This window comes from Musa acuminata, chromosome BXJ3-6 (genome assembly GCF_036884655.1).
Source record: "Musa acuminata AAA Group cultivar baxijiao chromosome BXJ3-6, Cavendish_Baxijiao_AAA, whole genome shotgun sequence".
Lineage (NCBI taxonomy): Eukaryota > Viridiplantae > Streptophyta > Magnoliopsida > Zingiberales > Musaceae > Musa > Musa acuminata.
The window spans coordinates 6,705,201-6,728,910 of NC_088354.1; the positions used below are offsets into that span (position 1 = coordinate 6,705,201).

Here is a 23,710-nt window from a genome sequence, read left to right on the forward strand (position 1 = left end):
ATACTAATTATCATTAGAGAAAGGAAGTGATTTAGTTATCATTTGATGAATTATTTTATTTCTTATTGGGTTTTGATCATCATATAAACATTTGATGTATTATGCCCAACCACAGACAACCTTGCAGTCTTATATTTCAGAGTTGAGCCTTACTGCATTGCACGGTGACAATATGACAAGAGAAAGGTTTTAAGGCAAAAGTAGAACGACAAGATTAAATATATTAATTACCACAAACATACGAGCCACCGTCTTATTCTTCGACACTTTCTTAAGACGTGCATGCAGAAAGCTTACATGATCCGAAAGGATAAAACTGTGCAGATAATAAAGTTGCATAGGCTAAACTTTGTATTAAAAGTTTTGTGGATCCATTGGAGGAGGAGACCGCCAAAAGCATGCTAATTATCATTAGAGAAAAGAAGAGATTTAATTATCATTTGATGAATTATTTTTTCTCTTATTGGGCTTTGATCATCATATAAACATTTGATGTATTATGCCCAACCAAAGACAATCTTACAGTTTTATATTCCAGAGTTGAGCCTTGACTACATTGCACGATGACAAGATGACAAGAGAAAGGTTTCAAGGCAAAAGTACAGCAAGATGAAATATATTAATTACCACAAACATACAAGCCACCATCTTATTCTTCGGCACTTTCTTAACATGTGCATGCAGAACACTCACATAGTCAAAAGGATAAAACTTTGCGGGTAATAAAGTTGCACAGGCCAAACTTTGTTTGAAAGGTTTTGTAGATCCATTCGAGGAGGAGACCGCCAAAAGCATGCTAATTATCATTAGAGAAAGGAAAAGATTTAGTTATCATTTGATGAATTATTTTATCTCTTATTGTACTTTGATCATCATATAAATATTTGATGTATTATGCCCAACCAAAAACAATCTTGCAGTCTTATATTCCAGAGTTGAGCCTTGATTGCATTGCAGAGTGACAAGATAACAAGAGAAAGGTTATAAGGCAAAAGTAGAGTGACAAGATTAAATATATTAATTATCACAAACATACGAGCCACCGTCTTATTCTTCGACACTTTCTTAAGATGTGCATGCAGAAAACTCACATGATCCGAAAGGATAAAACTGTGCGGATAATAAAGTTGCACAGGCCAAACTTTGTCTTAATGGTTTTGTGGATCCATTCGAGGAGGAGACCGCCAAAAGCATGCTAATTATCATTAGAGAAAGGAAGAGATTTAGTTATCATTTGATGAATTATTTTATCTCTTATTGGGCTTTGATCATCATATGAACATTTGATGTATTATGCCTAACCAAAGACAACCTTGGAGTCTTATATTCCGGATTTGATACTTGACTACATTGCACCGAGACAAGGTGACAAGAGAAAGGTTTTAAGGCAAAAGTAGAGCAACAATATGAAATATATTAATTACCATAAACATACTCGCCACCGTCTTATTCTTCGGCACTTTTAAGACGTGCATGCACGTCTTCCTTAATACATCACAAGTTTTGCCTCGCATATATCTTACTACATACTATAATAGAATCACAACTAAACAAGTCGATCCAGTTGACAGTGGCGAAGTGAGGCTTGTATCAAAGGATGGCCATTCTGCTATCAACGGGAAGAAATGGCGACGCTGCGCAAGACCACGGTCTCCACTGTGAGGCCGGGACCGAACCCGTAGAGCACCCCCCACTCCAACCCCTCGCCGGTGGTCGCCTTCCCGTCCTCGGCCGACCGCTTCCTCATCTCGTCGAGGATGAACAGCACGCAGGCGCTGGACATGTTCCCGTACTCGGTCATCACCTGCCTCGTCGCCTTCAGCTTTGCCCTCTCCAGCCCCAGCCTGGCCTCCATCGCGTCGAGGATCGCGGGTCCGCCGGGGTGCGCGATCCAGAAGATGGAGTTCCAGTCGCTGATCCCCAGCGGCTCGAAGGCCTCCACGAGATTCTGCTCGATGTTCTTGGCAATGATCCTGGGCACGTCCCTGAGCAGATGGAAGGTGAGGCCGACCTCCTTGAGGTGGCCCTCGATGGCGCCGTCGGAGTCGGGGAGGAGGGTCTGGCTGGCCGAGATGAGCTGAAAGAGGGGTCGCTCCGTGGCGGGGTCGGGGTCAGCTCCGATGATGACGGCGGCGGCGCCGTCGCCGAACAGGGCCTGTCCGACGAGGTTGTCGAGGTGAGTTTCCGCCGCCCCGCGGAAGGTGACGGTGGTGAGCTCGGAGCAGACCACGAGCACCCGGGCGCCGCGGTTGTTCTCTGCTATGTCCTTGGCGAGGCGGAGCACCGTGCCGCCGGCGAAGCAGCCATGCTGGGACAACGTGAAGCGGTTGATGGAAAGGTTGAGTCCGAGGAGCTTGACAAGCTGGTAGTCGTGGCCGGGCAAGTCGAAACTGACGGTGGTGCAGAAGACCAGGTGGGTGATCCTGGACTTGGGGTGCCCCCACTCTTCGATGGCCTTTACTGCCGCCTGCATGGCCAGCTTCGGTACCTCCACGGCCATGATGTCCCGCCGGACGTCCAGTGACGGTGCCATGTACGCGCCGATGTTAGGGTACGCTTTCAGGATCTCCTCGTTGAGGAACATGTAACGTTTACGGATCATTGTCTTGTCACCTGAACCATCACGAAGTACGAGCATCACAACCAAGACTCTTATCTAGCGACGAGTACAGTTAGTAGATCTCTGTCTGTCACTAGTAATAACGCCATGCAACAAAGCAACTACCAAAGAAACGGCAGAGAGTACGTATAAGTCACTCACACATTCTCTTAAACTTCTGTTTGAGCTCAGGGAGGTGGTTGCTCCTGGTGATGCGGAAGTAGTAGTCAGGGTAGTCGGCCTGGTACACGACGTTGGCCGGGTTGGCGGTGCCGATGGCAAGTACCGTCGCTGGCCCCTCTGCCCTCTGCGATCGCCGGATCTCCTCCACTTTGGCCATGACTCCTGCTTCTCTCTCTTCCTATCCTCACAAACAACTACCACAAGCCGAGCACTTCAGCTTGCTTTGGATGTGGTGGAGATGGATGGAATGGAGCTTGAAGATTTATAGTAGAGGATAGGTGGGAGGGACGGGCTATACGTGAAGCTACGAGGGGTTTGGTGAGTGCGTCGGCATCTTCCTTGTTGCATCAGCTGGAAACCTGGAGATGCGGCAGCCCAATGTGATGGAAACCTAGACGTTATGCTATGTGTTTCATTTAGAAGTGTTTCCTTTCGTTGTTGTAGTAACGAGTAAGTGTCGTCTTTTCCACATAGAGAACCCAAGAAATTACACCACCCGCCTATCTTTCGACATAGAGAACCCAAGAAATTACACCACCCGCGCATCCTACCCTCCACCAATTTAATCTTTGGTTAAAAAGATTTATGACTTTTTTTCCTTCTGAAACAGATTATATTTTAATTTTAATCACATTCTTTTTTCTTTTTGATTTTTTCCCCTCAACTCGGTGATCACTTTTACCTTTCGCTTTAAGTTAGAAATCCTGCATAGTTTCTAAATAAAAAAGACAATCTAATTAAATGAAACAAACGAAAAAAAGAGACTGAAGAAAAGAATATCGAGTGAAATTGAAGCTGGAAAAACGTTTGAAGGACCTAAGCTTGTGGTTTGGTGAGTGATCACCATTGCTTACTGTTGTTGACATCTTGTTGTTCTCCAGTAACAGAAGATGGGCAAAAGAGACAGATAAACGTGGAGTTGGCTCCCATTGTTATCATCTAATCGTGTCCTCTTTGTGGTCGATCTGCTAGATATAACATGAATGAACACCGGCCACGAACTTTTCCAGAACACAAGGATGGGAAGTAAAGGAAGTGCCATTGAAGTAAATCCACCTAAACCATCATGCCCGGTCAATAAGATTGTCTCTTAACTTGGACAATATGCCTCATATCTACTGCTTTTACTTGTGGATACAGTTGGAAGTCCCCGAAGATTCTGTGTTTGGCAACTTAATATCACTCGTAGCAGTCATCGGAAACAATCGATGGGCTGGGATTCTTCTACTTAATATCACTCAATAAAAGCATTGCCATAAATCTACTACTTTAACCGCAATCCTTGGTCTTCTGTTCCATGCCTGATGAATGCATCACTGCGAGAAAAAGCTCTAATGGCTGCGAGAGGAGGAAGTGTCACTCATTTCCTCAGATCCAGGCAAAGTTGCCTTTTCTCTTCTCAAGTTGAAGTTTCGTCAATTTAATCACCTACTACTCTTTGCTTCTGAGAGGCAGTATTCTCATCAGCTATTCTCAAGTCACCCACCTACATGTTTCCGAAGGGTTGGAAACGTATCAGATACGGATCAGAGTAGAAAAGGGCCATCTGTATGAAACAAGTAGTGCTACGATACCGATGTATTGCTTACGATATGAGATAAGAGCTTTGGATCGTGATATAAATTTCTTCGCTGAGCTACAACACCAGAAATATCGAAAGTGGTGACTGTGCTTGCCGTGATCTCCGCGCTGTCGTTTGCGGCCGTGCCTTGGACAGACGAGTTGGTGGCGCGGTAGAGTTAAGAATATTAATTTATATAAATAAAATATAATATAAATTATCGTCATGTCGTTGAGATGGCCGAGTTGGTCTAAGGCGCCAGATTAAGGTTCTGGTCCGAAAGGGCGTGGGTTCAAATCCCACTCTCAACAAGTTTCCTTTTTATTTTGAATAGTATACTGGACTGCATTGCACAGCCCAAACTTTCTTCTAAACGGTTTTGGGGGCCCACTAGAGAAGGAGACCACCTAAATCATTATAATTATCATAAGAGAAGGAGAGAGATTTAGTTATCATTTGATGAATTATTTTATCATATTAGGCTTTGGGATTTAGTTATCATCATAAGAGAAGGTAGACACATTTTAATCAAATATATGAGAAAGGTAGAGACATCATAATCGATCGATCATATCATTTAGACTCGGGTCAGACATCAAATTGCTTAAGAAGGAAGCTCGTTCTAAGATTACATCAAGAAAACATATAATGATCATATCAAGGGATATAAATCTTTTTATATAATAATTTTAATATCGATAAATCATTGGTCCGACCCGATTCAATTTCGATTGAGTCCGATTTGATTTTGGTTCGAAAGGAACCGGGGCTACCAACATGATGCCAAACGGCTACGTGTCATCGCTTTAGTCCGCTGCTTTCCACTCGATTCTTTCTACGATACGCCGCACGAAATGCGACAGCGTAGTCGACAGGAGCCGGCCTTATCGTTTCCACCTGCATGGATTCTGTTCTCTCCCACGTACGCAGCCGCAAAACCCGACACCTCCACCCGCCGTCGACAAGGACTGCCTCTGCCACGTGTCTTTACCCACTTGGTGCGTGTCATGGGCCCACACACGGGAGAAGCTGAGGGCGTACCTGCAGCCGGACGCACTCCATGCATGGACCGCGGGGCTTTCACGTGGGTGGACTCCTGCGTCCCATGCACGTCAGAGGACGGCAGGAAACGGAACCTCCTCTTTTGTTGTTTCTCTGCAGCGAATGGGTGAGGAGAGATGACAAGACACCTGCATGTTTTATGCACGTTGGAATCCTTTCTAAAAGAGATCTGCCGTCAGATTAGGACTCTCCCTCACTATATGACAAAGAATACTCATCCGGAGGAGAGAAACATGTGGCGCAGAGAGCTGATCATAAAGAAACTTCCGAGCCGGTCATGTCCAATTCCCATGTCGATCACTTGCACCTATTGGTAGATGTGATGTTAGAGAGAAGACTACATGTTGCCACGCTCACAGATTTTTTGGCAACACGCCACGTGCCATCTCTCACCTGGTTCAATGGGTGGGGCTTAAATGATAAGGAGACCATGTACATAAGGAGCCGTGCAAGGAAAAATAGGGGAGAAAGAAAAGGAGAGAAGTACAGCTTGTGACTTGGAAGTCAATGTTGACGACCATTTTTATCAGAAGCATAGGTTGGATTTTGATCCCTCTCCGGGTCTTGTTGCAGGGGACTTAAGATTTCCTCGGGGCTGGAAGAAGCGTCAAAGAATTCGCTTCGAAATGCATGCACCTCATATACACAGCCTAAGTTCATCCAGATGCAGGAACTGGGCATGCATGAGAGCCATGTCTTCGATACATGCACCTGTCTCCTCCCTCTCACGACCAATCTCAAGGTGGTGGCTTGATTCAGTAAGCATTGGCATGCCAATGAATAAAAGGAAGAAGAGAAATATATGATCCAAGTCATGCAGTAGTATATATAAATATATCTCCCATCTAACAATGTGCAATCGGAGATAATATTCCTGCTGTTCTGAAGCGATTCTATTATTTCTTGAGAACTGCAACCCTAGTTGAGCCTAGACTGTACAATGCGCAACTAAAGAAGACCCTAAGGAGTTGTCCATGCCAGTTTAACATGCTTGCAAATGGGAGCATCCATGCGTGTGGAAGACACAACACGCAAGTATCAACTCCACTTCAAAATGGAGTATCAACATAAGTACGCATATGTACATATACATACATATGTAGAGAGAGAGAGAGAGACTTGTGATAAATTTAAGAGGCTGTCACATCATCTATGTCGGCACACAAATGGGGGCCACCAAATAGAACCATCGATTAATTAGAGAGGACTGGTCATCATAAACTATGAAACATGGAGCATTTCACATTGCCACCGACCAATCCTAAGCTTGTTATTGCACTAAATAAAAGCAACATTAGGTGAGCTTTAAAGAGTCGCTCACAATAAGTATGTAAGAATGCCTTTGCTAGAGATCATCATATCTTACGCAAGGATAGTGCGGCTTTCGTGGATGGACGGACCTCCACATAAAAATACAGGTTAGTACGCAACTACCGAGGTATACAAAGAAATAGTTTAAAGGGGGGCGATTGTGAGTTCATACGGGCATTAAATGTGCATGTGGATGGTCATCAACAGTGGCCTGTGCCGATGTGGTGGAATGAGTCAAGCGGGCGAGTCCTCCTCGAGTTTATTGAAGTCATTGTTGAACCACTAGACGTTGATGGGCGACCAAATGAAATGCAAAAGATCGGCATAATTTGTGTTGATGGTGAGAAGATTACATCATTTAGTCTCATATTGGTCGAGGAATATAAAAATCAAGGGCTTATAAGTCCGTCCGATTCCTTTTACGCTTAAATATATTTTTTAGAATTCATATGTTTTGAAAGTAAAAAATTGTAGACGAAATATATTGTAATATCTAATATTTTAAAAAAAATTATAATAAAATTAGATAAAAATTTGATTTTGATTTTAATCTGGCGATGCACGAAGTTTTCATTATAGATACGTTGACATCTGAACACACTTGTGATCGAGACAATTTTCGAGCAGTTGAATCTTTCAAGCAGCTTACGAGAGAATCTGCAGTTGGTTTGTCCGAGCGAGGTCAATTTGTGATACAGTTCAAATCAACAATCGACGTGTAGGTATGTTTCGTACGTTGAATTCCATCAACCACAACCTACCTGGATGGATCGAGCAGTCTCGTCAGTAGATGAGAAAAACGCAGCTTGGAACTTTCTGTTCGTGGTTTTAATTGCCATGAGAATGCATGACTGCAGGCCGTGGTTGCGGTTTCCAGTGGCGTGACGGAGGAAGAAGACGCCGCCGCAGCTCGAACGGGGTTCAGCAGAGGTCATCCATCTTCAACAAAGTTCTGCTGCTGAGACAATTCCGCAGTCTCCCTCGCATCCGTCAACTGTTTCTCCACGCGACGAGGATGCGAGAGTAACTTGCGGTCACTTTCGCATTACCAGGAGCAACCGAAACGGGATAAACCCTCTCGCTTGGCTGTCCCGTTAGCAGAAAGTTCGCTCTTTTCTGTCACCGTATACGCCAAGAGTTGATTTGGTCTCCTTCGCTCTGCGCTTCGGTGCAGGGGAGCGCGGCTTCGCTGAAAGATCCCAACACCTCTGGTTGGTAGTTGCTACGAAATAATTTAGTGCGAGTCCAGTAATGCGCATATATGGAAAGGATAAAAAGGAGAGCAAGTCTTCGTTCCGAGGCGCGCAGGGTCTGCTCTCATCCTTCCCTGTTGTCAGTTCCGAGCTCAATATTTTTAGCCTAACATACAGAAGTTTGGTTGACCGATGAGGCATTAAATTCGGCGGGAAGAGGCAGCAGCTCCATCCGACGGTCGGTCTTCCAAGTTAGAATAACGTTCTCTTCTCCCGTGGCCCTAGCGTTTGCTTGGGGCTTTGGGCTTCGGAAACCTCGATTGCGGCGGCGAGGAAGGTTGGGAGAGCAAGCAACGGGGTTTAGGAGGAGAAAGTTGTGATCTTTTCGGGGGGAAAAGAGGGTTTGAATCGGTCTCCTGATGGCACTGTCCGGAGGGGGTTTTGAGGTTGGTATCCTGCTCCTTGGTTGTAACAGTTGGTGGTAGTCTCAGGTGAGATAGGAGGAGTTCATATATCTCTCTTTTCTGTTCTACTTTTCGCAAGGAGACGATACCTTTTGGCATTTACTCATCTCCCTTCTTCTGTTTGGTGTTGTTCATTTGGTTGAGGTTAAGAGCTTTTCTTTTCGTTGCGCAAGGATGTCATCGTCTCCTTTGCTATCCCGCAAGGGTCGCCAGCAGCAGCGGTATGACAACCAGCGCCGGCTTGTCGCAGGGTATGACAACCAGCTCCGGCTTCTTGTCTGTTAGATCTTATATAATCTTATATGTTGTTTTTGGGTGGGATGATTGTGAGCTTCATGTGGTAATAATTCTTCGATGATGATCTTCTTAAGTAAATGAAGATGGTAATTGGAGCATCCAGATAAGCTATAAGACAGGGTTTCTGTAGCTCCCTAAATCAGCAGTAAAACCGGGCTTATGTAGTACACACACCACGCTAGCAAATGGCATGGTGAAGTCTGTCACTGTGCAACATCAACAATCTCCACCAATGTTGTGTATGGCTAACTTTCATCCAAGCAACAACAAATAATGTGTAAAGACTTACGGTTCCTAATGCTAAGTTGTGCTATAAGTCATCAATGATTTCACTTCTATGTTACTCGGTGTGGATTCTGCATGATCTGAACTGTGTAAGAAGCATAAACTATGTCAAGGTGTTACACCATTCACTGGTCTATAATTCCTAGATGCTAAAATAGCATGAACTATGTAATTGTATCCAGTGAATCAGTGCTTAATTTATCCATGTTGTTTTGGTCTGAGCAGATGTATTCCTTACAAGCTAAATAGAGAAGATGATACTCAATCTGATGATTTGCTTGATAGAGTGGAAGTCCTCATGATATCTTCTCCAGGTCGATATGATCTCATCTTCCCGAAGGTAAGAAATCCCCTTTCTCTTTGGATCTCAGCTCGGAAAGTATAGTTATGTTGGTTTGAAGGTTCCTTCTCTGAACTATATATCTGCTGTGACAGGGTGGATGGGAGACTGATGAGACTGCAGGTGAAGCAGCGTGCCGTGAAGCTTTGGAAGAAGCAGGAGTAAGGGGCATTTTGAATGTGAGTATTTGAGTATCAAAATTTTTTGCTTATTGAGCTATGATTGGCTGATCTAACTTTCAATTTCTCCAACCTTTTTCCGAAGAAAAATTCACTTCTGTTTCCCAACTGTTATAATTCGATTACTAATCGTGCGACAGTTTAATTACTTTGCAAGAGAGACTTGGGTCCTTTGTGGATGATTGCAAGACAGTATAATTTGATTGTTTTGTATCTGTGGAAAAATCCAGTTATCCTGCACCTTCATTTATGCTTCTCCATCAAACTGCTCTTTACTTCTCAGTAGTAGGATTCTGTTCTCATCCAAACGCCATGTTTTTGCTGCAGAAAAGTTTTAACATGACTGACAGTCTCATATTTCTCATATCTTATATGTTCATTATTTTCATCATGGACAATATTTTACTCATGTAATCCTTTTGAATCCTCAAGTCAAAGAGATTTCATTATTTTGTAGCCTTGTCTAACTACTGTGCATGTGATGTATTTCTTGTTTGTCCAACTTCTGCAATCTCGATTTTTCAGTGACGAGGCTCTGACTACTCAAGCAAGTTACTTACAATTTTTTGAAGTGCTACGGTAACCTGGTTTTGATAACCTTATGTTCACTTATTTAAGCAGTATTTTAGTTAGCATCATTGACAAAGAGTAAACCTTTTGTGTGCCAAGGTTTACTCAAAGGAGTCTTAAGTGTGCCAATCGACTTGAAGATAGCATTTTTTTTTAAGGACAGAGCATACTTAGGCTGAAATTTTTGTGTCCTCGATCTTAATAATCATCCATGGGCATCCTTCTTGATACTTTATATGAAATGTTTCGACCATTTGAAATTATTATGTGGTGATCATTGGTCTTTCACTTTCTAGGATACTGTCCTAGGTGTTTGGGAGTTTAGAAGCAAGAGCACACAGGATACCTGTAGCCTAGAAGGAGCTTGTAGAGGTTACATGTTTGCCTTGGAGGTCACTGAGGAGTTAGAATGCTATCCAGAGAAGGACTGTCATGAGAGGAAATGGGTATCTAATTCTACTACTCTCAATTTGTTACTGATCGAATGATGAACTCCAAACTTTTTTTTGCTAACATCATTTTTCTAAAAAAAAAAAAGGTTCATTTGGCAGAAGCCTATAAACGTTGTCGATACGATTGGATGCGTGAAGCTCTGAATTCATTCAAAAATCTTCTGACAGGAAAACCTGTATCTACTGTTCCTGAGTTATCTGAGTCATCAAGCCTCTGGATTGTGAAGCCTAACGCCATAGCACTGTGCTGATGGTTCCTTGCCACACTAAACATGCCACATTTTGATGAGGTTGTCCAGCATTCAACTTCCTACCATCGTCACCTAGTGAAGTGTTTGCTGTGTGGAGTCTCAATCAAATGCATTGCTTCAAGTTGTTTTAGGTCTATCCCTCAAATCTTTGATTGCCCCAATGGCTGTGCTTGAGAATCCATGCCAGTTTACGTGCAGAGTTTGGTCATCCAGATATCCATGCTACCAAATTGTGTTGTTTGGTTGGAGGTACATGGTAGAAGTGTCATAGATGTGGTGAAAGTATCTTGTTTAGTTGTGGCTGTTATCCTTGTTCTCTGGATGTGGTGTTTGGTCGATAACTTTGTTGAACTTGGTTTTGTTTGGGTGTTGGGTGTAAATTCTTTTATTCAGTCATTAAACTATGAGATGATGAACACATCTTGCTGTTTGATAGGATGCAGCAGTGGTTAGAGTTATCAACTCACTTATATTCTCTAAGAAGAAATATATTTAAGTACCTTAAAGCAGGTAAGATATATTGTACTCAAAAAAAGTATGGCTATGATGTGGTGGGTCTTCAAGTCCCTTCTTTTTGTCAATATGCTTCATCTTTCATTTATTTCAGTCATGTGCTACACAAGAAGATTGGCATCATACAGGCAAGAGCAGAGAACGAGGACAAGGTTCCATGTTGGAGTACTGTTCCATCTCAGATTTAAATATGCTGATGAGCATGGGTTGCAAGAGGTAAACTGTTTGTTCATGATCAATGCAATCACATGCCCTCAGGCCATCTTAGTCAAATGTGCATAAGAAAAATGGATATTGTTGTTCTCTTCTCATATCCTTCTCATGTAAACTATGGACGCCTAACTCAACTTATCTTCCTCGATCCTGGATTTGTTTTTTCCAGTGGTAGGTTTCTTAGAAGGGGTGTGGTGGTCAACCTATGTTTCAGTATAGGTTTCAACTGATCTTGTGAAGTAGCTTCCTTTTGATTTCTTTTCCCTATGTAAGAAGGCAGTGGAGAGGAGCTATGGCAGGCTTCTTTGTTAGGAAATCTTGTATGTTTGTGCTCTTTCCAAGTCCATCTTGATGGCAGTGAATTGATTTGCTATGAGTTTTCCTTTGCAGCAAACAATATTCTCACTCAGCCTTGTATGGAAATATAAATGTGTGCATCAATTGTCTCACTGGAGACCATCAAGAACAATTGGAATAAGTTGTTCTTACTCAATTAATGAACTGATTTGGTTTGAAGAAGATATTGTGGGTTCATATTGGAGTAGACTAAGAAATAATAGAACATGAACTTAATTTAGCTAGTTAATTTCATAGCTATAGGATCATATTTGTGGATCAATTTCATGAGTTCCTCAAAACCCAAACTACTTTTGAGGTGAACAGCCACATGATCATTTGGTAAGACTGCCTGCCCTATGATTATTTACTCAAAACAGTGTATTGGATGCCTTTGGTTGATGCTCTTCACAAGCTTGCAACATCTTATAAGTTCCTCTTTACTTAATCTTCCTACCAAACTCTTCTGGTCACCATTACCATCTTGTATAATTTACTCCATTTGTTGAACAATAATAATAATAATAATAATAATAATAATAATAATAATAATAATAATAATAATAATAATAATAATAATAATAATAATAATAATTGCCATCTCAAATTTTGTTGTGCACTGACTCTTTTAACCCCTAATAATAATAATAATAATAATAAATAGTACCCACACACTCTTTTTTGCCAACATCTTTTACTCGGTTAAGATGGTTAAAGTAGTTTGTTTTCGGTATATTCCATGAAATATAAATGAAACTTCTCATTCTTCCATGAAATATAATCGATCTGTTCAAACGAGTCTGTGTAAACAAATATATTCATCCATCCTTGTATATCCATTCAAGTGAATCCGTACAAACAAAATCGATCCATCCTTGCATATTCCTTCACTCTGGACACTCTCCTTGCACCTCATCCATATCCATACTATCATCACCCAGTGAAGATATATTGGACGATAGCTCTCTCCTCGCACCACCTCTTCCAAAATCTTCATCTAGCAGAGACGTTGGCTGATAGCATTCTAAACGCTCTGCTCGCACCCCATCCAAAGTCATACACTATCATCACCCAGTGTAGATACATTCCAGTGGTGGCACTCTAGACAATCTCATTGCACCTCATCCAAAATCGTACTGTCCAAGATACATGGAATGACAACATTCTCCTCGTCCCTCATCCAAAATCGTATTATCTTTATCTAGTGAGGATGCATTGGGTGACGACATTTCGAATGCTCTCCTCGCACCTCATCCATAGCTATACTATCATCACCTAACGACGATACATTGGGCGATGGCATTCATCCATAGCTAGACTATCAAGATATATATTGAGCGACAGCACTCCCCTCGCACCTCATCCAAGTTGTACGTCATCGCATAATGAAGGTATGTTGGACGACAACACTCCGCCCAGTTAGTCGCGCCTGGATGCTCCCCCTACCTCCTCATCTAAGTCGCGGCCTCTAAAGATTTCTATAACCTCCCAGCAGCATCGCCCGCTTGCAAGCGTTCTTCATCTTCTTCTCGTTCTCTCCTCAAGCTTTCTGGTGACGTCGTCCGTTGCCGCTCAACCTGCAAGGAGGAGGATAGCACCACCATCGGAACCCTGATGACCTATGGCGGTGGCTGCCACATTCCTCGGCGGCATCGACGACTAGAGGAGAAGTCATACAGCATCGCCGGCCCGCACCAACCATCCTCTGTTACCTACAGAGTGTCACCCTTGCTTCTTAATAGTAACCATCCATGAGTTATAGAAGAATGTTATCAAGACTAGATAAATTTGTAAGATACATTCACCCATAAATCCAGTAAGTAGCACACACACTACAAAATCTCCATGTGTGCACTTAGAGAGGTCCCATCACAGCAAGTGCGAGCTATATACCTAAGAAAATAAATAAAAAAATTATTAATTTAAATCAGTCATTCAACATACATAAGTCGCACTTTGGACGTGTATAGCAATTGGGGAATGACATGCAGCAGCTCTGTTGGTTATTCTACAACTCGAGCTGCTAACTCTATATTTCTATGTACCTATCAGTAAGCACATGTACAAACCGCGAATCAAACTTGAGATTCTCCTGGGTAAAAACCTAAACTATTGTACTGGTTATAAGATTGGCTTAGTTAAAGGCATGTGTGTATCAGAGAGCTATTCAGGGGTCAGGTTCGTCACGCTTCATGGGTAAGTTGGTAGTGGCACGGGCATCTGAGGAAGCAGAACTGTTCTTCCCGAGAATGCGAGCGACTACCGAGTCACTCACGATGTCGAAATTTATTCTGCCCTTAAGATTCCTGCCATCGCCGCTGGAAAAGTCCAAGTAACAATGGGAAATCAAAGCATCCCCTGAGAGGCAAAATTGACCAAGTTTTTTGTTTCAGTATACATACCCATTGAGGCGGTTGTTGATGGCAGTTAAGTCACTGGATGGACTTCGATAAGCATGAGTGCTCTCACCGATGCACGCATAGAAACTCCTTGAACTCGGAGAAATCAAAGCATCCATCTGTTAAAACAAGTAAATATGTTGCTCACTAACAAGCTCATAGCCGGTAAAAGAAACCATATAAACCCTACCGGTAACTACCACAACGATATCCCTATAGCATTAATCAACTTGATAAGACTGTGTGCAGAGATGCCGAGTACTTGATTTATTTATGATAAAAAGGTAGGAAGAATCTCATAAGACATTAGTGTGGTATGTGTTTCCATAAAAATGACCAAGCAGCCATAAACAAGCCATGTGCTCAGCTGTCGGTCAAGGATTTTTTCAAGAAGGGCCAACTAATGCTCCAACAATCTCATTCAACAAAGTTCTATATCTAGGATGTCAGTTTATCTGGAATTTAACAAAAATGTAAAATTACACTATAAAACACAAAAGGAAATAAAGAAACATCAGAAAAAAAGGAAAAGATGAACAATTTTGAAGAATACAAAGTTAAAGATGGATATACACCAATTCAAATGATCCCAGTTGATTATCAACTGTTACAGTGAGATTTGAACCACACTAATGGCTGGTTTCACTTTTCTTTTTTCATTTTCCTAATCTTTAATATTGAGCTCAACGTCTGTGCATCTAAATATGCTAGAACGCACAAAGATGATAGGAAAAATCGTATCATACATGGACACATTCATTTTGATCAATATCCGCAGAACTATAGCTAAAATAAGATCATTCTTAATCTTTGTTTTGGCAATGCAAGTCTAAATGAACTTCAAATCAGATATTACCAAAAAAAACAAACAAATATTAAAGCTCTATTATGATACAAAATATGTATAGTAGACTAATAAATAACCAAAATATAATTTTTAGGGTCATCCAAGCATTTCTATAAGAAAATTAAATTTAATCCATACAATGTTCTGAATGATCTCTGGGTTGTGCATAAGTTCATGACCAGTGCTTCTTCAGAGTTTAAACACGATGATTAAAGCAGTTTGATCTGAGAAGTTTGATAAAATTATTATGAAAGTTTGTCCAAAGTTCATTGGTAAAATGCTACATCTTATTTTTTTCTCAATAAAATACTGATTAGGTGTCTAAAAACAGCCAAAGGGAACATACACATAACTGAAAAATTGCATCATACATATGCACTATGGTTCTCATTTCTCATCATCTATTCACCTCATTTCAGTTTTACGGATCCTAATCCTTCAATATAGAGGATCATCGGCAACAAAATGATTTCAAAGAATAGAGAAGGCATTATGTTGCATGTATTCTGAAAAACAGTTCCCAATTCCATCAAACAGAATTACATAGTCGAGCATGAAGACACACCTTTGTTTGTCGTAAGGGAGAAACATAGACATTATGAGCAGCAGAAACTTTCTTTGGTGACATATCAGGAAGATTTGGGAATGAGGACAACTTAGGTGACCCAGGAACTTGACCTGTTTGGCATAACACACACGCAAAAATCAGATTCATCAGTAAAAGTTTCAGAAATCACCATCCAACAATCAGAGGGTAACAACAGGCAACATACTGTCAGCATGATTCTTATCTTCTGCAGCAACTCCGGCTGGGACTAGCTCCACCAACAAAGGCTTTACAGATGGAATAAATATTTGATTGTAGAAAGTAATAATATTCACATATTCCTGGACCATTCTCTGTTTGCAGCTGGCATCAGATTAGAAACTTAATAAGAAATTAAGTTAGTTGGACTAGCAAAAGTATTTTACCCCATTTCGATTTGCTGATGGCACAGCGACAAAGATGTTTTTGACAACATGAGGTTTACACTGTGGTTGAGTCTTGTAATAATTGACAATACTCTTGAAGGTCAGATCTACACGACAAACCTGCACCGAGCAACATAAGTTTTGAACTTAAAGATTGTCATGAAAAAAAATAAAAAGGTAAGCATTTGCAAAATTCTGCCAAGTTGATTAATAGGCTTTGATATCATCTGCCTAAACATCTAAAGAAAACAAAATTTGACTAGTAACAAGAGGTAGCTTCTGAGGAAGTAAATTGGTGTACCTTAGCAACTCCATACAAGCTGCACAGAATAATTTGATCAATGTGTCGGTTGAAAAAAAGAGATGTCCTTTGACAAAGGATTTGTTGAAACATACGGTAGACATATTCCAAAATTTGCTGAGACAGCTGTAGCTTCTCACCCAAGCTTTTGATCCTTATAGCAGCTAACTTCAGAATCTACGAGGACCAAAAGACAAATACTTGTCAAATCAAAAGGCAACATCATAAACAATAAACAAATACAATATCCACTAAAAACAAAAAGTAACTAACACAATATCTAGTAAACAATTACTTTATTGCAGAAAACTCTAATTACTGTTTCAGCACATATTTCCCCTCCGGCAGGGTTAGGTTGGGAAGGACTGCAAATGAGAACCAAATGGATAACTGGCGTTAGACACAGACCTGATATGTTTCAAAATTAGAGACCAACAAAAGAGCAATTCAAACACAAACCTTGCAAATTTGGACTGGAGAGGTGGTGTCTTGAATTTGAGATAATTAAAGGTCAACATGTGTTCCTTGCGTGTTGGTGTAGAATTACATTGCACAAACAGACTTCTGTTTTCGGTGCATGGTCTCTTTGGTGATCTGGCATCGCCCCTGTTATCTGCAGTGGGAGTAATATGTTTGAAAATCACCACTGAGAAATATGGCAAAGTTCAGGAAGATGATAGTTTATCTGGAAAACTGATGTTTTTGTTCTAAAATTGACTTGAGACATGTCAAATCCACTATAGCCACTACAATATTTAGCATGTGAATCCTCATTCAATCACTTTTCTTGTTCAAAATGGCAATTTCCTTTCCCAAAAATGAAGAAACACTAGTGCAGTCGGTGCTTTCATGGGCAGCTGAGATTGTTGCAGACCTTAAAGCTCAAGACATCAAGCTAGCTGCTTCAACAATTTGAAGATTGTGGCCCTGACATTTAATAATCAAAAGAATAAAGAGATAAACTTGGACCATCAATGGGCCGATCCAAGGGAAACTACACTATTAGAAAACCTAAAATTTTTATGAACTTCTCTCTAAAGATCCAGGTACGAAAAGGCAAAATAATCATCCACATAGAAGTTTTCAGCAGCATTGTTTGTCATGCAGACGAGTTAGTTAGGTGATTATGTTGTATACATTTTGCCTTTTGGTCACAAAACAAAGCATTATTTGTTATGCTAGTTATGCAGACCATTACTCACAGAACTTTTAGAAGTTCTCATGCACACTTCACCCTGTTTTATGCATATTTGTTCCACAGCATGTAATAGGTTCTCTAAGTAATTATTAACAGAGACTGCAAAGATTGTTATTTATTGAAGAACAAAAACCATAAGCCAACATGATTTCTCAAGACCATGAATATTCATCTAAAGGATAAAGCTACCTGGACAAGTAACTGCTTTTTGGGAGAGCTCAGGAAGCAAGTCTGCAATTGAATTATCATGATGCATTCCAATTGCATCAAGAGATGGCATTGGTTCAGCTAATAGCCCCAGGCTATTTATTTCTGCAGCAAGAGCTGGCCTAGCAACGATCAAAGAATTGTATAACGATGAACCCCTCTCCCATGCCATGCTTTCAAGGAGTCGCTCTTCCAAAGAATTCAGATGTCTCTTTAACTCTCTTGGTAGAGTCTCTTCGTATCTAATGAAAGTCTCGATCACCCTGCTCATATCAAAAGCTGTTAATCCAGTTCTATCCAGGACAGCAGGAAACATCAAAATAACTGTCTTGTGTGTTGCCAAAACTAATTCTGCAGAACAAGCAAGCATGCACCGATGAAAACGCTCATTGGATAATAGTGATGTAAGATTATTATGATTCAGGAATCGTGATTCTGCTAGACAGATTTCCCTCAACACCTTATAGTACAACTTGAGGGCCTCCATTTTTCTCTCTTGTGCCCATGCCACGTCTTCAGTCATGTTAACACTCTGAAGACTCCCAGAAATGGATCGTTCTCCAAAAGAACTACTTGGAAAAATTGCCTCCAGTATTATGTTGGCCCTTCGGGTCACAGTGCTAGTAATGTCTTGATCACAAGATGTAAGGAAGTGCTCAAGTTCTGCTGAAGGTTTGGAATGAAGAGGGGAAATAAATTCTCGAAGCCACTTCGCAGTTGTCATTGCTGTGCTTACAGGTGTTGAAGCTATCTTAGAGTTACAATTGAGCGAACCATTTAACAGTGGAGGAGAATGAGGAGTCAAAAGGCTAGCTGCCCACCGTGCAGGAGAGGCTAAGTCATCCAAATTCGACTGCAAAATATAAAATGCACCATAAATATATTTCCAAAGGGAAAATTAGTTAACAACAGCGAAGTAACACGGGCATGCTTAGGCTAACATACCTTAGTGCTGAATAACCTAGTTGTGCCTCCAGACATGTTTTTAGCATCAAGTAAACTATCTTCAGTGTTTATGAAAATGCGTTCATCCAGCTCATACTTAGCGTTCAATAAATCACTATAATCTTTTTCTAAAATTTCCAAACTTGATTGCAATGACTTCTCCTCCAGCAAATCCTCAAAAACCTTCAGTCCTTCTGTCATCAGTTATAGTTTTAAAGAAATTACCTTATTGTAATAAAAAAAAAAGTGTTCATAAACTAGCTTCCGGGACAATGGAGAAAATTGCAGTAGCAATTTTCTTACCTGTATCAATGTGGTCTAAATTTTCTGTTTTGCATCCTGAAGCACAGCACGGATTCTTCTTCAAAATATCTATTATTAGAGAGTAAGTTACTTCCATTGATCTCTTCAAATCATCTTCAGAAGTATGATAAATTTCAGATAAAGAAGCAAGAAGGTTCACTCTGCCGTTTGATTGCTTAACTGAAACACAGGAGTTAAAATCAACCATATGTAGGTCGTTAGCAACATGTTAGAACCAGAAGCATTAAGAAAGTAGAAAATTTAACACAAGTGCAAAGGAGCCACTACCAAAGAGGGACATGTCTTTGACAGAGAAATTCCTGAATCCTATAGGCACATGAAGAATGAGTATGGCCTGTCAATAAGAGACAAGTATTTAACATTTACCATGATGTATATATTTCCCCATGCTAACTAATATAGCATGATATCCACGGGACAGGAAATATTGAATATAAAATATGAACAGAATGAGAAAAAAATGGAAAGAGACAAACCAATATAGAGACTAGTCCATTGGTGCATATCACTAAATTTTTGCAATGGGTAAAAACATGCGTGCGAAGTGCTAAGAATAGCAACCATCCAAAGCGGTAGAAGTCCTGGAGATTTCCCACACTGCCAGAAGCTGCAGAATCTTGATCTTTCCTCCTCATGTTAGAAGTGGAAAAAAACTCCCCAAATGCCTTGTCATAGAACCTGGTGCCCGTGCCAAGCTCATTAGCTAATACTACCATGATCAATAAAAAGTGTAAAAAAAAAGTATCCAAACTAGTATTACCAAGTAAATATTAACCATCAAAAAATAAATAGTATAATATTTCTAAGGTGAAACAAAAATCAGAGATGACAGTTGAAAGATTAGGAAAATGCCCTTTCTACCAACAGCCCATTCACTAGCCAACCCTTATGCCAGACTAGCTAGTAGTGGTTGAAAGACAAAAAAATATGCAGTGTATCTTCATTCTAATTACCACTTTCATCAAGCAAGCTACTCCATGTTGACATCTGTCATCTATTTCCTCATCTTTTTCTCAGAGAAATAATTAATAGAAACAACTAATATTCTTTTGATAAGCTTTTTTTGGCCAATCAAGAAGGCAGTGCACAAGTCATAGTGTGAAACTCACGTACCTTCAAAACACTTACAACTTCAGTTAATTCCATTCCACTACAAATTGATAAGCAGCGACTGGTCATGTGGCCGGTTCAGCATATCACTTATATAACAATTTCAGCTTCCTCACTCATTTATCCAAACGATAGTTTGGGATGCATTACATCATAATGGATAAATGACCAATCTATCTCCACCTTTGACACTACATAATGTTCTATGTTAGCCTTCGTTCATTAATAGTCTTATATCAGCAAAGAAAATTAATTTGCTCTCATTAATATTTTCCACTAATTTTGTCTTAAACAAAACTTAGATGAATATGATGATTAGAGCATGTACACTAGGATATTTCACTTTTCCAAATAAACCACCAGACCAAGTTTAACTAAACTAACTCTTGCTTGACGTGTTGTTACATGAGTTGGGTTTTCAGTTATAGCTGCACATGGACTGTGACAACCTGCCAATTTAGGTTGCTCACATAAGGTGGCCCACTTGAACTAAGAAGTCTGATTGGGGAAAGTCCAATTCTCCAAAGAGATACCACTATGTTCGGACCACTACGGTGGGTTCTGGCCCTGTTTTGGCCAGTTCAGATTGGGTCCTAAACAATTCAAAATGGCTTTGAATAAAACAGATACCAACCAGCTTCAAGCACATCTCAACCAGTTCTAACCAAGTCTCAACTGGTTTCCCACTCTGTTCCTTTTCCAACTGTAACAAACGACTTTTGTGTTTTTTAATCAATTTTTAGTAATGTCCTGCTGAGCCCCTTAACAAGTCCAGACTAATCAAATCCTAAATTTTAGAATGAATCTGATATCCAGCATCAATACTGATACTTTTTTTATGAGCCCGCTTCTGGTACTTGCCAACTCTGATTCTAACTGGATGAGTTGCTGATCAGACTCAAGTCTTGGTCACATAAGGCTCAAAACTTCACATATCCATAATTTGTTAGATCATCTCTGGTTTCTTCAGAACCAAACAAGGAGCTTGCAGGATGGGATTTTGTCAAAGAGTTGATATAAGGCAATGACAGCCACTTGTTCTGAGCAAAAGTGGTTTCTTGTTCTTCAAGTAAAACTAAATTTCTCTCTTATTCAATGTGCAAATGTAGCATTAAGACACAATAACTGCCTTAAATATAGTAACTATTAGAAAGGTAATAGAAATTATTGTCTTATAGCTCTTGCTGTGTTGTAGGCAGAAATCAAGACTAAATATGTTTAGAGTACCAATTAGCTTGCAGTTTTGAAGTCCGGCAATGGCAGCCACTTGTTCTGAGAAGAAGTGGTTTCTTGTTCTTCAAGTAAAATTAAATTTCTCTCTTATTCAATGTGCAAATGTAGCATTAAGACAAAATAACTGCCTTAACTAGAGTAACTACTAGAAAGGTAATAGAAATGATTGTTTTATAGCTCTTGCTGTGTCATAGGCAAAATTCAAGGCTTCATATGTTTAGACTTTAGAGTACCAAGTAGCTTGCAGTTTTGAAGTCCTTTGGAGTTCGACAATTGGATCAACCATGAATTTGAGTTTGTGTTTTAAAATTAGAACAAAAGATTTGATGGTTGCAATTTATCACTGTGCCCTCAAAAACAGCACTTTTCTACTTCAAATCCATTAATCCATAGTGCAAATTTCCAATCAATAATGCATTTAGGTGGAATGATGAGATTGAAAAATCACTTCAATATCAACCATCAAAGACATAGCTTTATGAGGGATCACCTTTATTATATTTCTCTTTTTTGACCCCTTTAATCAAGGATTGACAATGTCATGGTATAAGACATATAGAATTAAATGACGAGTTCACTTTTTCCATGCTCAAGTTTGTAAGTTAGAGGAAAAGAGTTTCTTTGATTTTCAGAGCCATGATTTTGTCCTGATCATAAATCAATGTTGATCACCAATCACAAACATATCCAATTTTCAGTAAGAACCAGTAGTAGGCAGGTCTAGCAAATTCAATAGTATTTAACAAGGGCAGAAGGGTCCTAAGCCTTATACATCAAATGAACGATTTTCCCAACACAATGAAGATAACCTTGCAAATTTCATCCCTCAATGAAAGATCAGAATTACTAGTGCAGTCAACAACAATCAACAAAGTGGGTGTAAAAGGATCAGGAAGTCAGACTACTTACTTGCTGAGATCAATTAACTGTGTAACATTCTCCTGCAATTCCTTCAACTGTTTATCAGGTATTAAAAACAGAAAGTCAGAAATATCAAGACCAAAAAAATTCAGAAACGATGATAATTCCACTAATAACTCTACCTCAAGCCTCTTGTCCCAGTCAGAGCCATAAAGATCAGTCAGAATATGGCCTGCCTTGAGAGGAAACAATGGCAATTCGTTGAAGAAATCCACAATTCTACATTGAAAACCATAAAAGCATTATAAATACTCCAAAGAGACAACAAAACACTAACCAAAGAAAAGGCAGGAAAAACATACGCCAGATCGCAAGCTCTCAAGATCTGACACAAAGTAATCCTGCCTTCCTTTTGGCCCTCCTGTGCCTCGCCTGTGCTCAATCTCCGCACGCAGTAGAGAACAAATGCTGACCAGTATCTTCCGATCTCTTCCGGCTGATGATTACGAAAAATTACGAGAAAACCAACAACTTGAACAAAGAGGACAACTAAAGAGAAAAGAAAAGTTTACCGATCTGCCACCAAATGATGTCACAGAAGCAAAGAACAGATTTTTGCCTTCTTTAAACACATTCATCGCTTCTCTCTCGGTATTGCCACCAAGAGCCAATCCCTTCAAACCGACGAGATCACCAGTTCAGATTACATACACAGAAAGCACTATACAGACCAAAAAAAGAAGGCGAAAAGAATATTAGGGAACTCAAAGCGAAACAAACCTTGCACAGATCGGCGAATCGATCGACAATTCTATCGCCGCCTCGATCATCTGCAGAAGAAATCAGAGGCTTGGGGTCCTCCATATGCGCGACACCCACGCCGGGGCTCATCGAGCTAAACAGCTGCCGCAGCTAAACCCTAAAAGATGAATTAAAGCAGGCGGGAAATCGACGGATCTTGCCCAAGGGATCGATCTAAGACGTGACAACCGTGACGAGTCGTCGCTCGATCGAGGCAGTGATCTGGGCGCGCACGGCGGCAGTTTGAGTCCCAATAGGAGCAGGGAGGCAATTCGGATGTCGGTCGAGGGATCTGAGCTACGATGACCCCTTCCTTGCCCCTTACGCCTTCTCACCTTCGGTGCTTTTTTAACCTTCCCCTCTTTATTAGAGAGAGAGTAATGATCGGATTAATCTCGACGTTTTGGCGCGCGAAAGGGTAAACATGAGTGGGCCCCACTACGCATCGTCCAAAGGCAGCGAGACGCGTGGACTCTAGGCGGGGGTGGGCATCTTTTACCGCCAAGGTTGATGGGCTGTAGGTGGACTCAGAGCGAGGCCTGGTGCCTTTTACGACTCGGAAATCATGAATCCTGCTTGGGCTCCACAGCCGACCTGCTACTGCTTGGGCTCCAAGGTTCCTTTTCCGAGTAGAAAACGGTAGCAGGCCCGAGAGGGACGGCGATTCCGAAAACCAGCCCGGTCACGGCCCAGGCTTCCCATG

General features: G+C 40.8%; 3 protein-coding genes and 1 non-coding gene across 12 annotated transcripts; 2 read left to right on the top strand and 2 right to left on the bottom strand.

The window, feature by feature from the left end:
* Nucleotides 1–1,540: 1,540 nt before the first annotated feature.
* Nucleotides 1,541–2,991, bottom strand: LOC135640385 (chalcone synthase 2-like). The gene is made up of 2 exons (XM_065154758.1): nucleotides 2,762–2,991; nucleotides 1,541–2,613 (listed from the first exon to the last, which is right to left on the bottom strand). Exons 1-2 carry the CDS (start codon nucleotides 2,937–2,939, stop codon nucleotides 1,613–1,615), a joined length of 1,179 nt encoding a protein of 392 aa, XP_065010830.1. The 5' UTR covers nucleotides 2,940–2,991; the 3' UTR covers nucleotides 1,541–1,612.
* Nucleotides 2,992–4,573: 1,582 nt separating this feature from the next.
* TRNAL-AAG (transfer RNA leucine (anticodon AAG)) lies at nucleotides 4,574–4,654 on the top strand. The gene has a single exon. It is a non-coding gene; the product is annotated as a tRNA-Leu (tRNA).
* A 2,919-nt stretch (nucleotides 4,655–7,573) lies between these two features.
* Nucleotides 7,574–11,992, top strand: LOC135640386 (nudix hydrolase 12, mitochondrial-like). Of its 9 annotated transcripts, none has more exons than XM_065154767.1 (6): nucleotides 7,574–8,355; nucleotides 8,518–8,624; nucleotides 9,181–9,295; nucleotides 9,391–9,474; nucleotides 11,355–11,476; nucleotides 11,643–11,992. In XM_065154767.1, exons 1-6 carry the CDS (start codon nucleotides 8,329–8,331, stop codon nucleotides 11,701–11,703), a joined length of 516 nt encoding a protein of 171 aa, XP_065010839.1. In that variant the 5' UTR covers nucleotides 7,574–8,328; the 3' UTR covers nucleotides 11,704–11,992. The 9 variants fall into 9 exon arrangements, with proteins under 9 accessions (XP_065010839.1, XP_065010837.1, XP_065010831.1 ...); XM_065154765.1 differs by lacking the exons at nucleotides 11,355–11,476; nucleotides 11,643–11,992 and adding exons at nucleotides 10,341–10,490; nucleotides 10,665–11,165 and having other exon boundaries at nucleotides 7,584–8,355; XM_065154759.1 differs by lacking the exons at nucleotides 11,355–11,476; nucleotides 11,643–11,992 and adding exons at nucleotides 10,341–10,490; nucleotides 10,583–11,165 and having other exon boundaries at nucleotides 7,585–8,355.
* A 1,707-nt stretch (nucleotides 11,993–13,699) lies between these two features.
* Nucleotides 13,700–23,339, bottom strand: LOC135640384 (retinoblastoma-related protein-like). The gene is made up of 18 exons (XM_065154746.1): nucleotides 22,987–23,339; nucleotides 22,779–22,880; nucleotides 22,569–22,702; nucleotides 22,389–22,485; nucleotides 22,255–22,301; nucleotides 19,479–19,680; nucleotides 19,270–19,336; nucleotides 18,982–19,161; nucleotides 18,679–18,872; nucleotides 17,716–18,586; nucleotides 16,788–16,941; nucleotides 16,624–16,693; nucleotides 16,329–16,505; nucleotides 16,028–16,147; nucleotides 15,829–15,955; nucleotides 15,621–15,733; nucleotides 14,212–14,327; nucleotides 13,700–14,127 (listed from the first exon to the last, which is right to left on the bottom strand). Exons 1-18 carry the CDS (start codon nucleotides 23,095–23,097, stop codon nucleotides 13,977–13,979), a joined length of 3,033 nt encoding a protein of 1,010 aa, XP_065010818.1. The 5' UTR covers nucleotides 23,098–23,339; the 3' UTR covers nucleotides 13,700–13,976.
* Nucleotides 23,340–23,710: the final 371 nt, after the last annotated feature.

Bases quoted from the DNA above. Each gene is read 5' to 3' on its own strand.
- LOC135640385 (XM_065154758.1), bottom strand. From the start codon at position 2,939: ATGGCCAAAGTGGAGGAGATCCGGCGATCGCAGAGGGCAGAGGGGCCA. The intron at 2,614-2,761 runs GTGAGTGACTTA...GTGATGGTTCAG, and splicing joins ACAGAAGTTTAAGAGAATGT to GTGACAAGACAATGATCCGT.
- LOC135640386 (XM_065154759.1), top strand. From the start codon at position 8,329: ATGGCACTGTCCGGAGGGGGTTTTGAG. The intron at 8,625-9,180 runs GTATGACAACCA...TGGTCTGAGCAG, and splicing joins CAGCGCCGGCTTGTCGCAGG to ATGTATTCCTTACAAGCTAA. The intron at 9,475-10,340 runs GTGAGTATTTGA...TTCACTTTCTAG, and splicing joins GAGTAAGGGGCATTTTGAAT to GATACTGTCCTAGGTGTTTG.
- LOC135640384 (XM_065154746.1), bottom strand. From the start codon at position 23,097: ATGAGCCCCGGCGTGGGTGTCGCGCATATGGAGGACCCCAAGCCTCTG. The intron at 19,162-19,269 runs GTAGTGGCTCCT...CCTGTGTTTCAG, and splicing joins CAAAGACATGTCCCTCTTTG to TTAAGCAATCAAACGGCAGA. The intron at 18,587-18,678 runs GTATGTTAGCCT...TATATTTTGCAG, and splicing joins CTAGGTTATTCAGCACTAAG to TCGAATTTGGATGACTTAGC.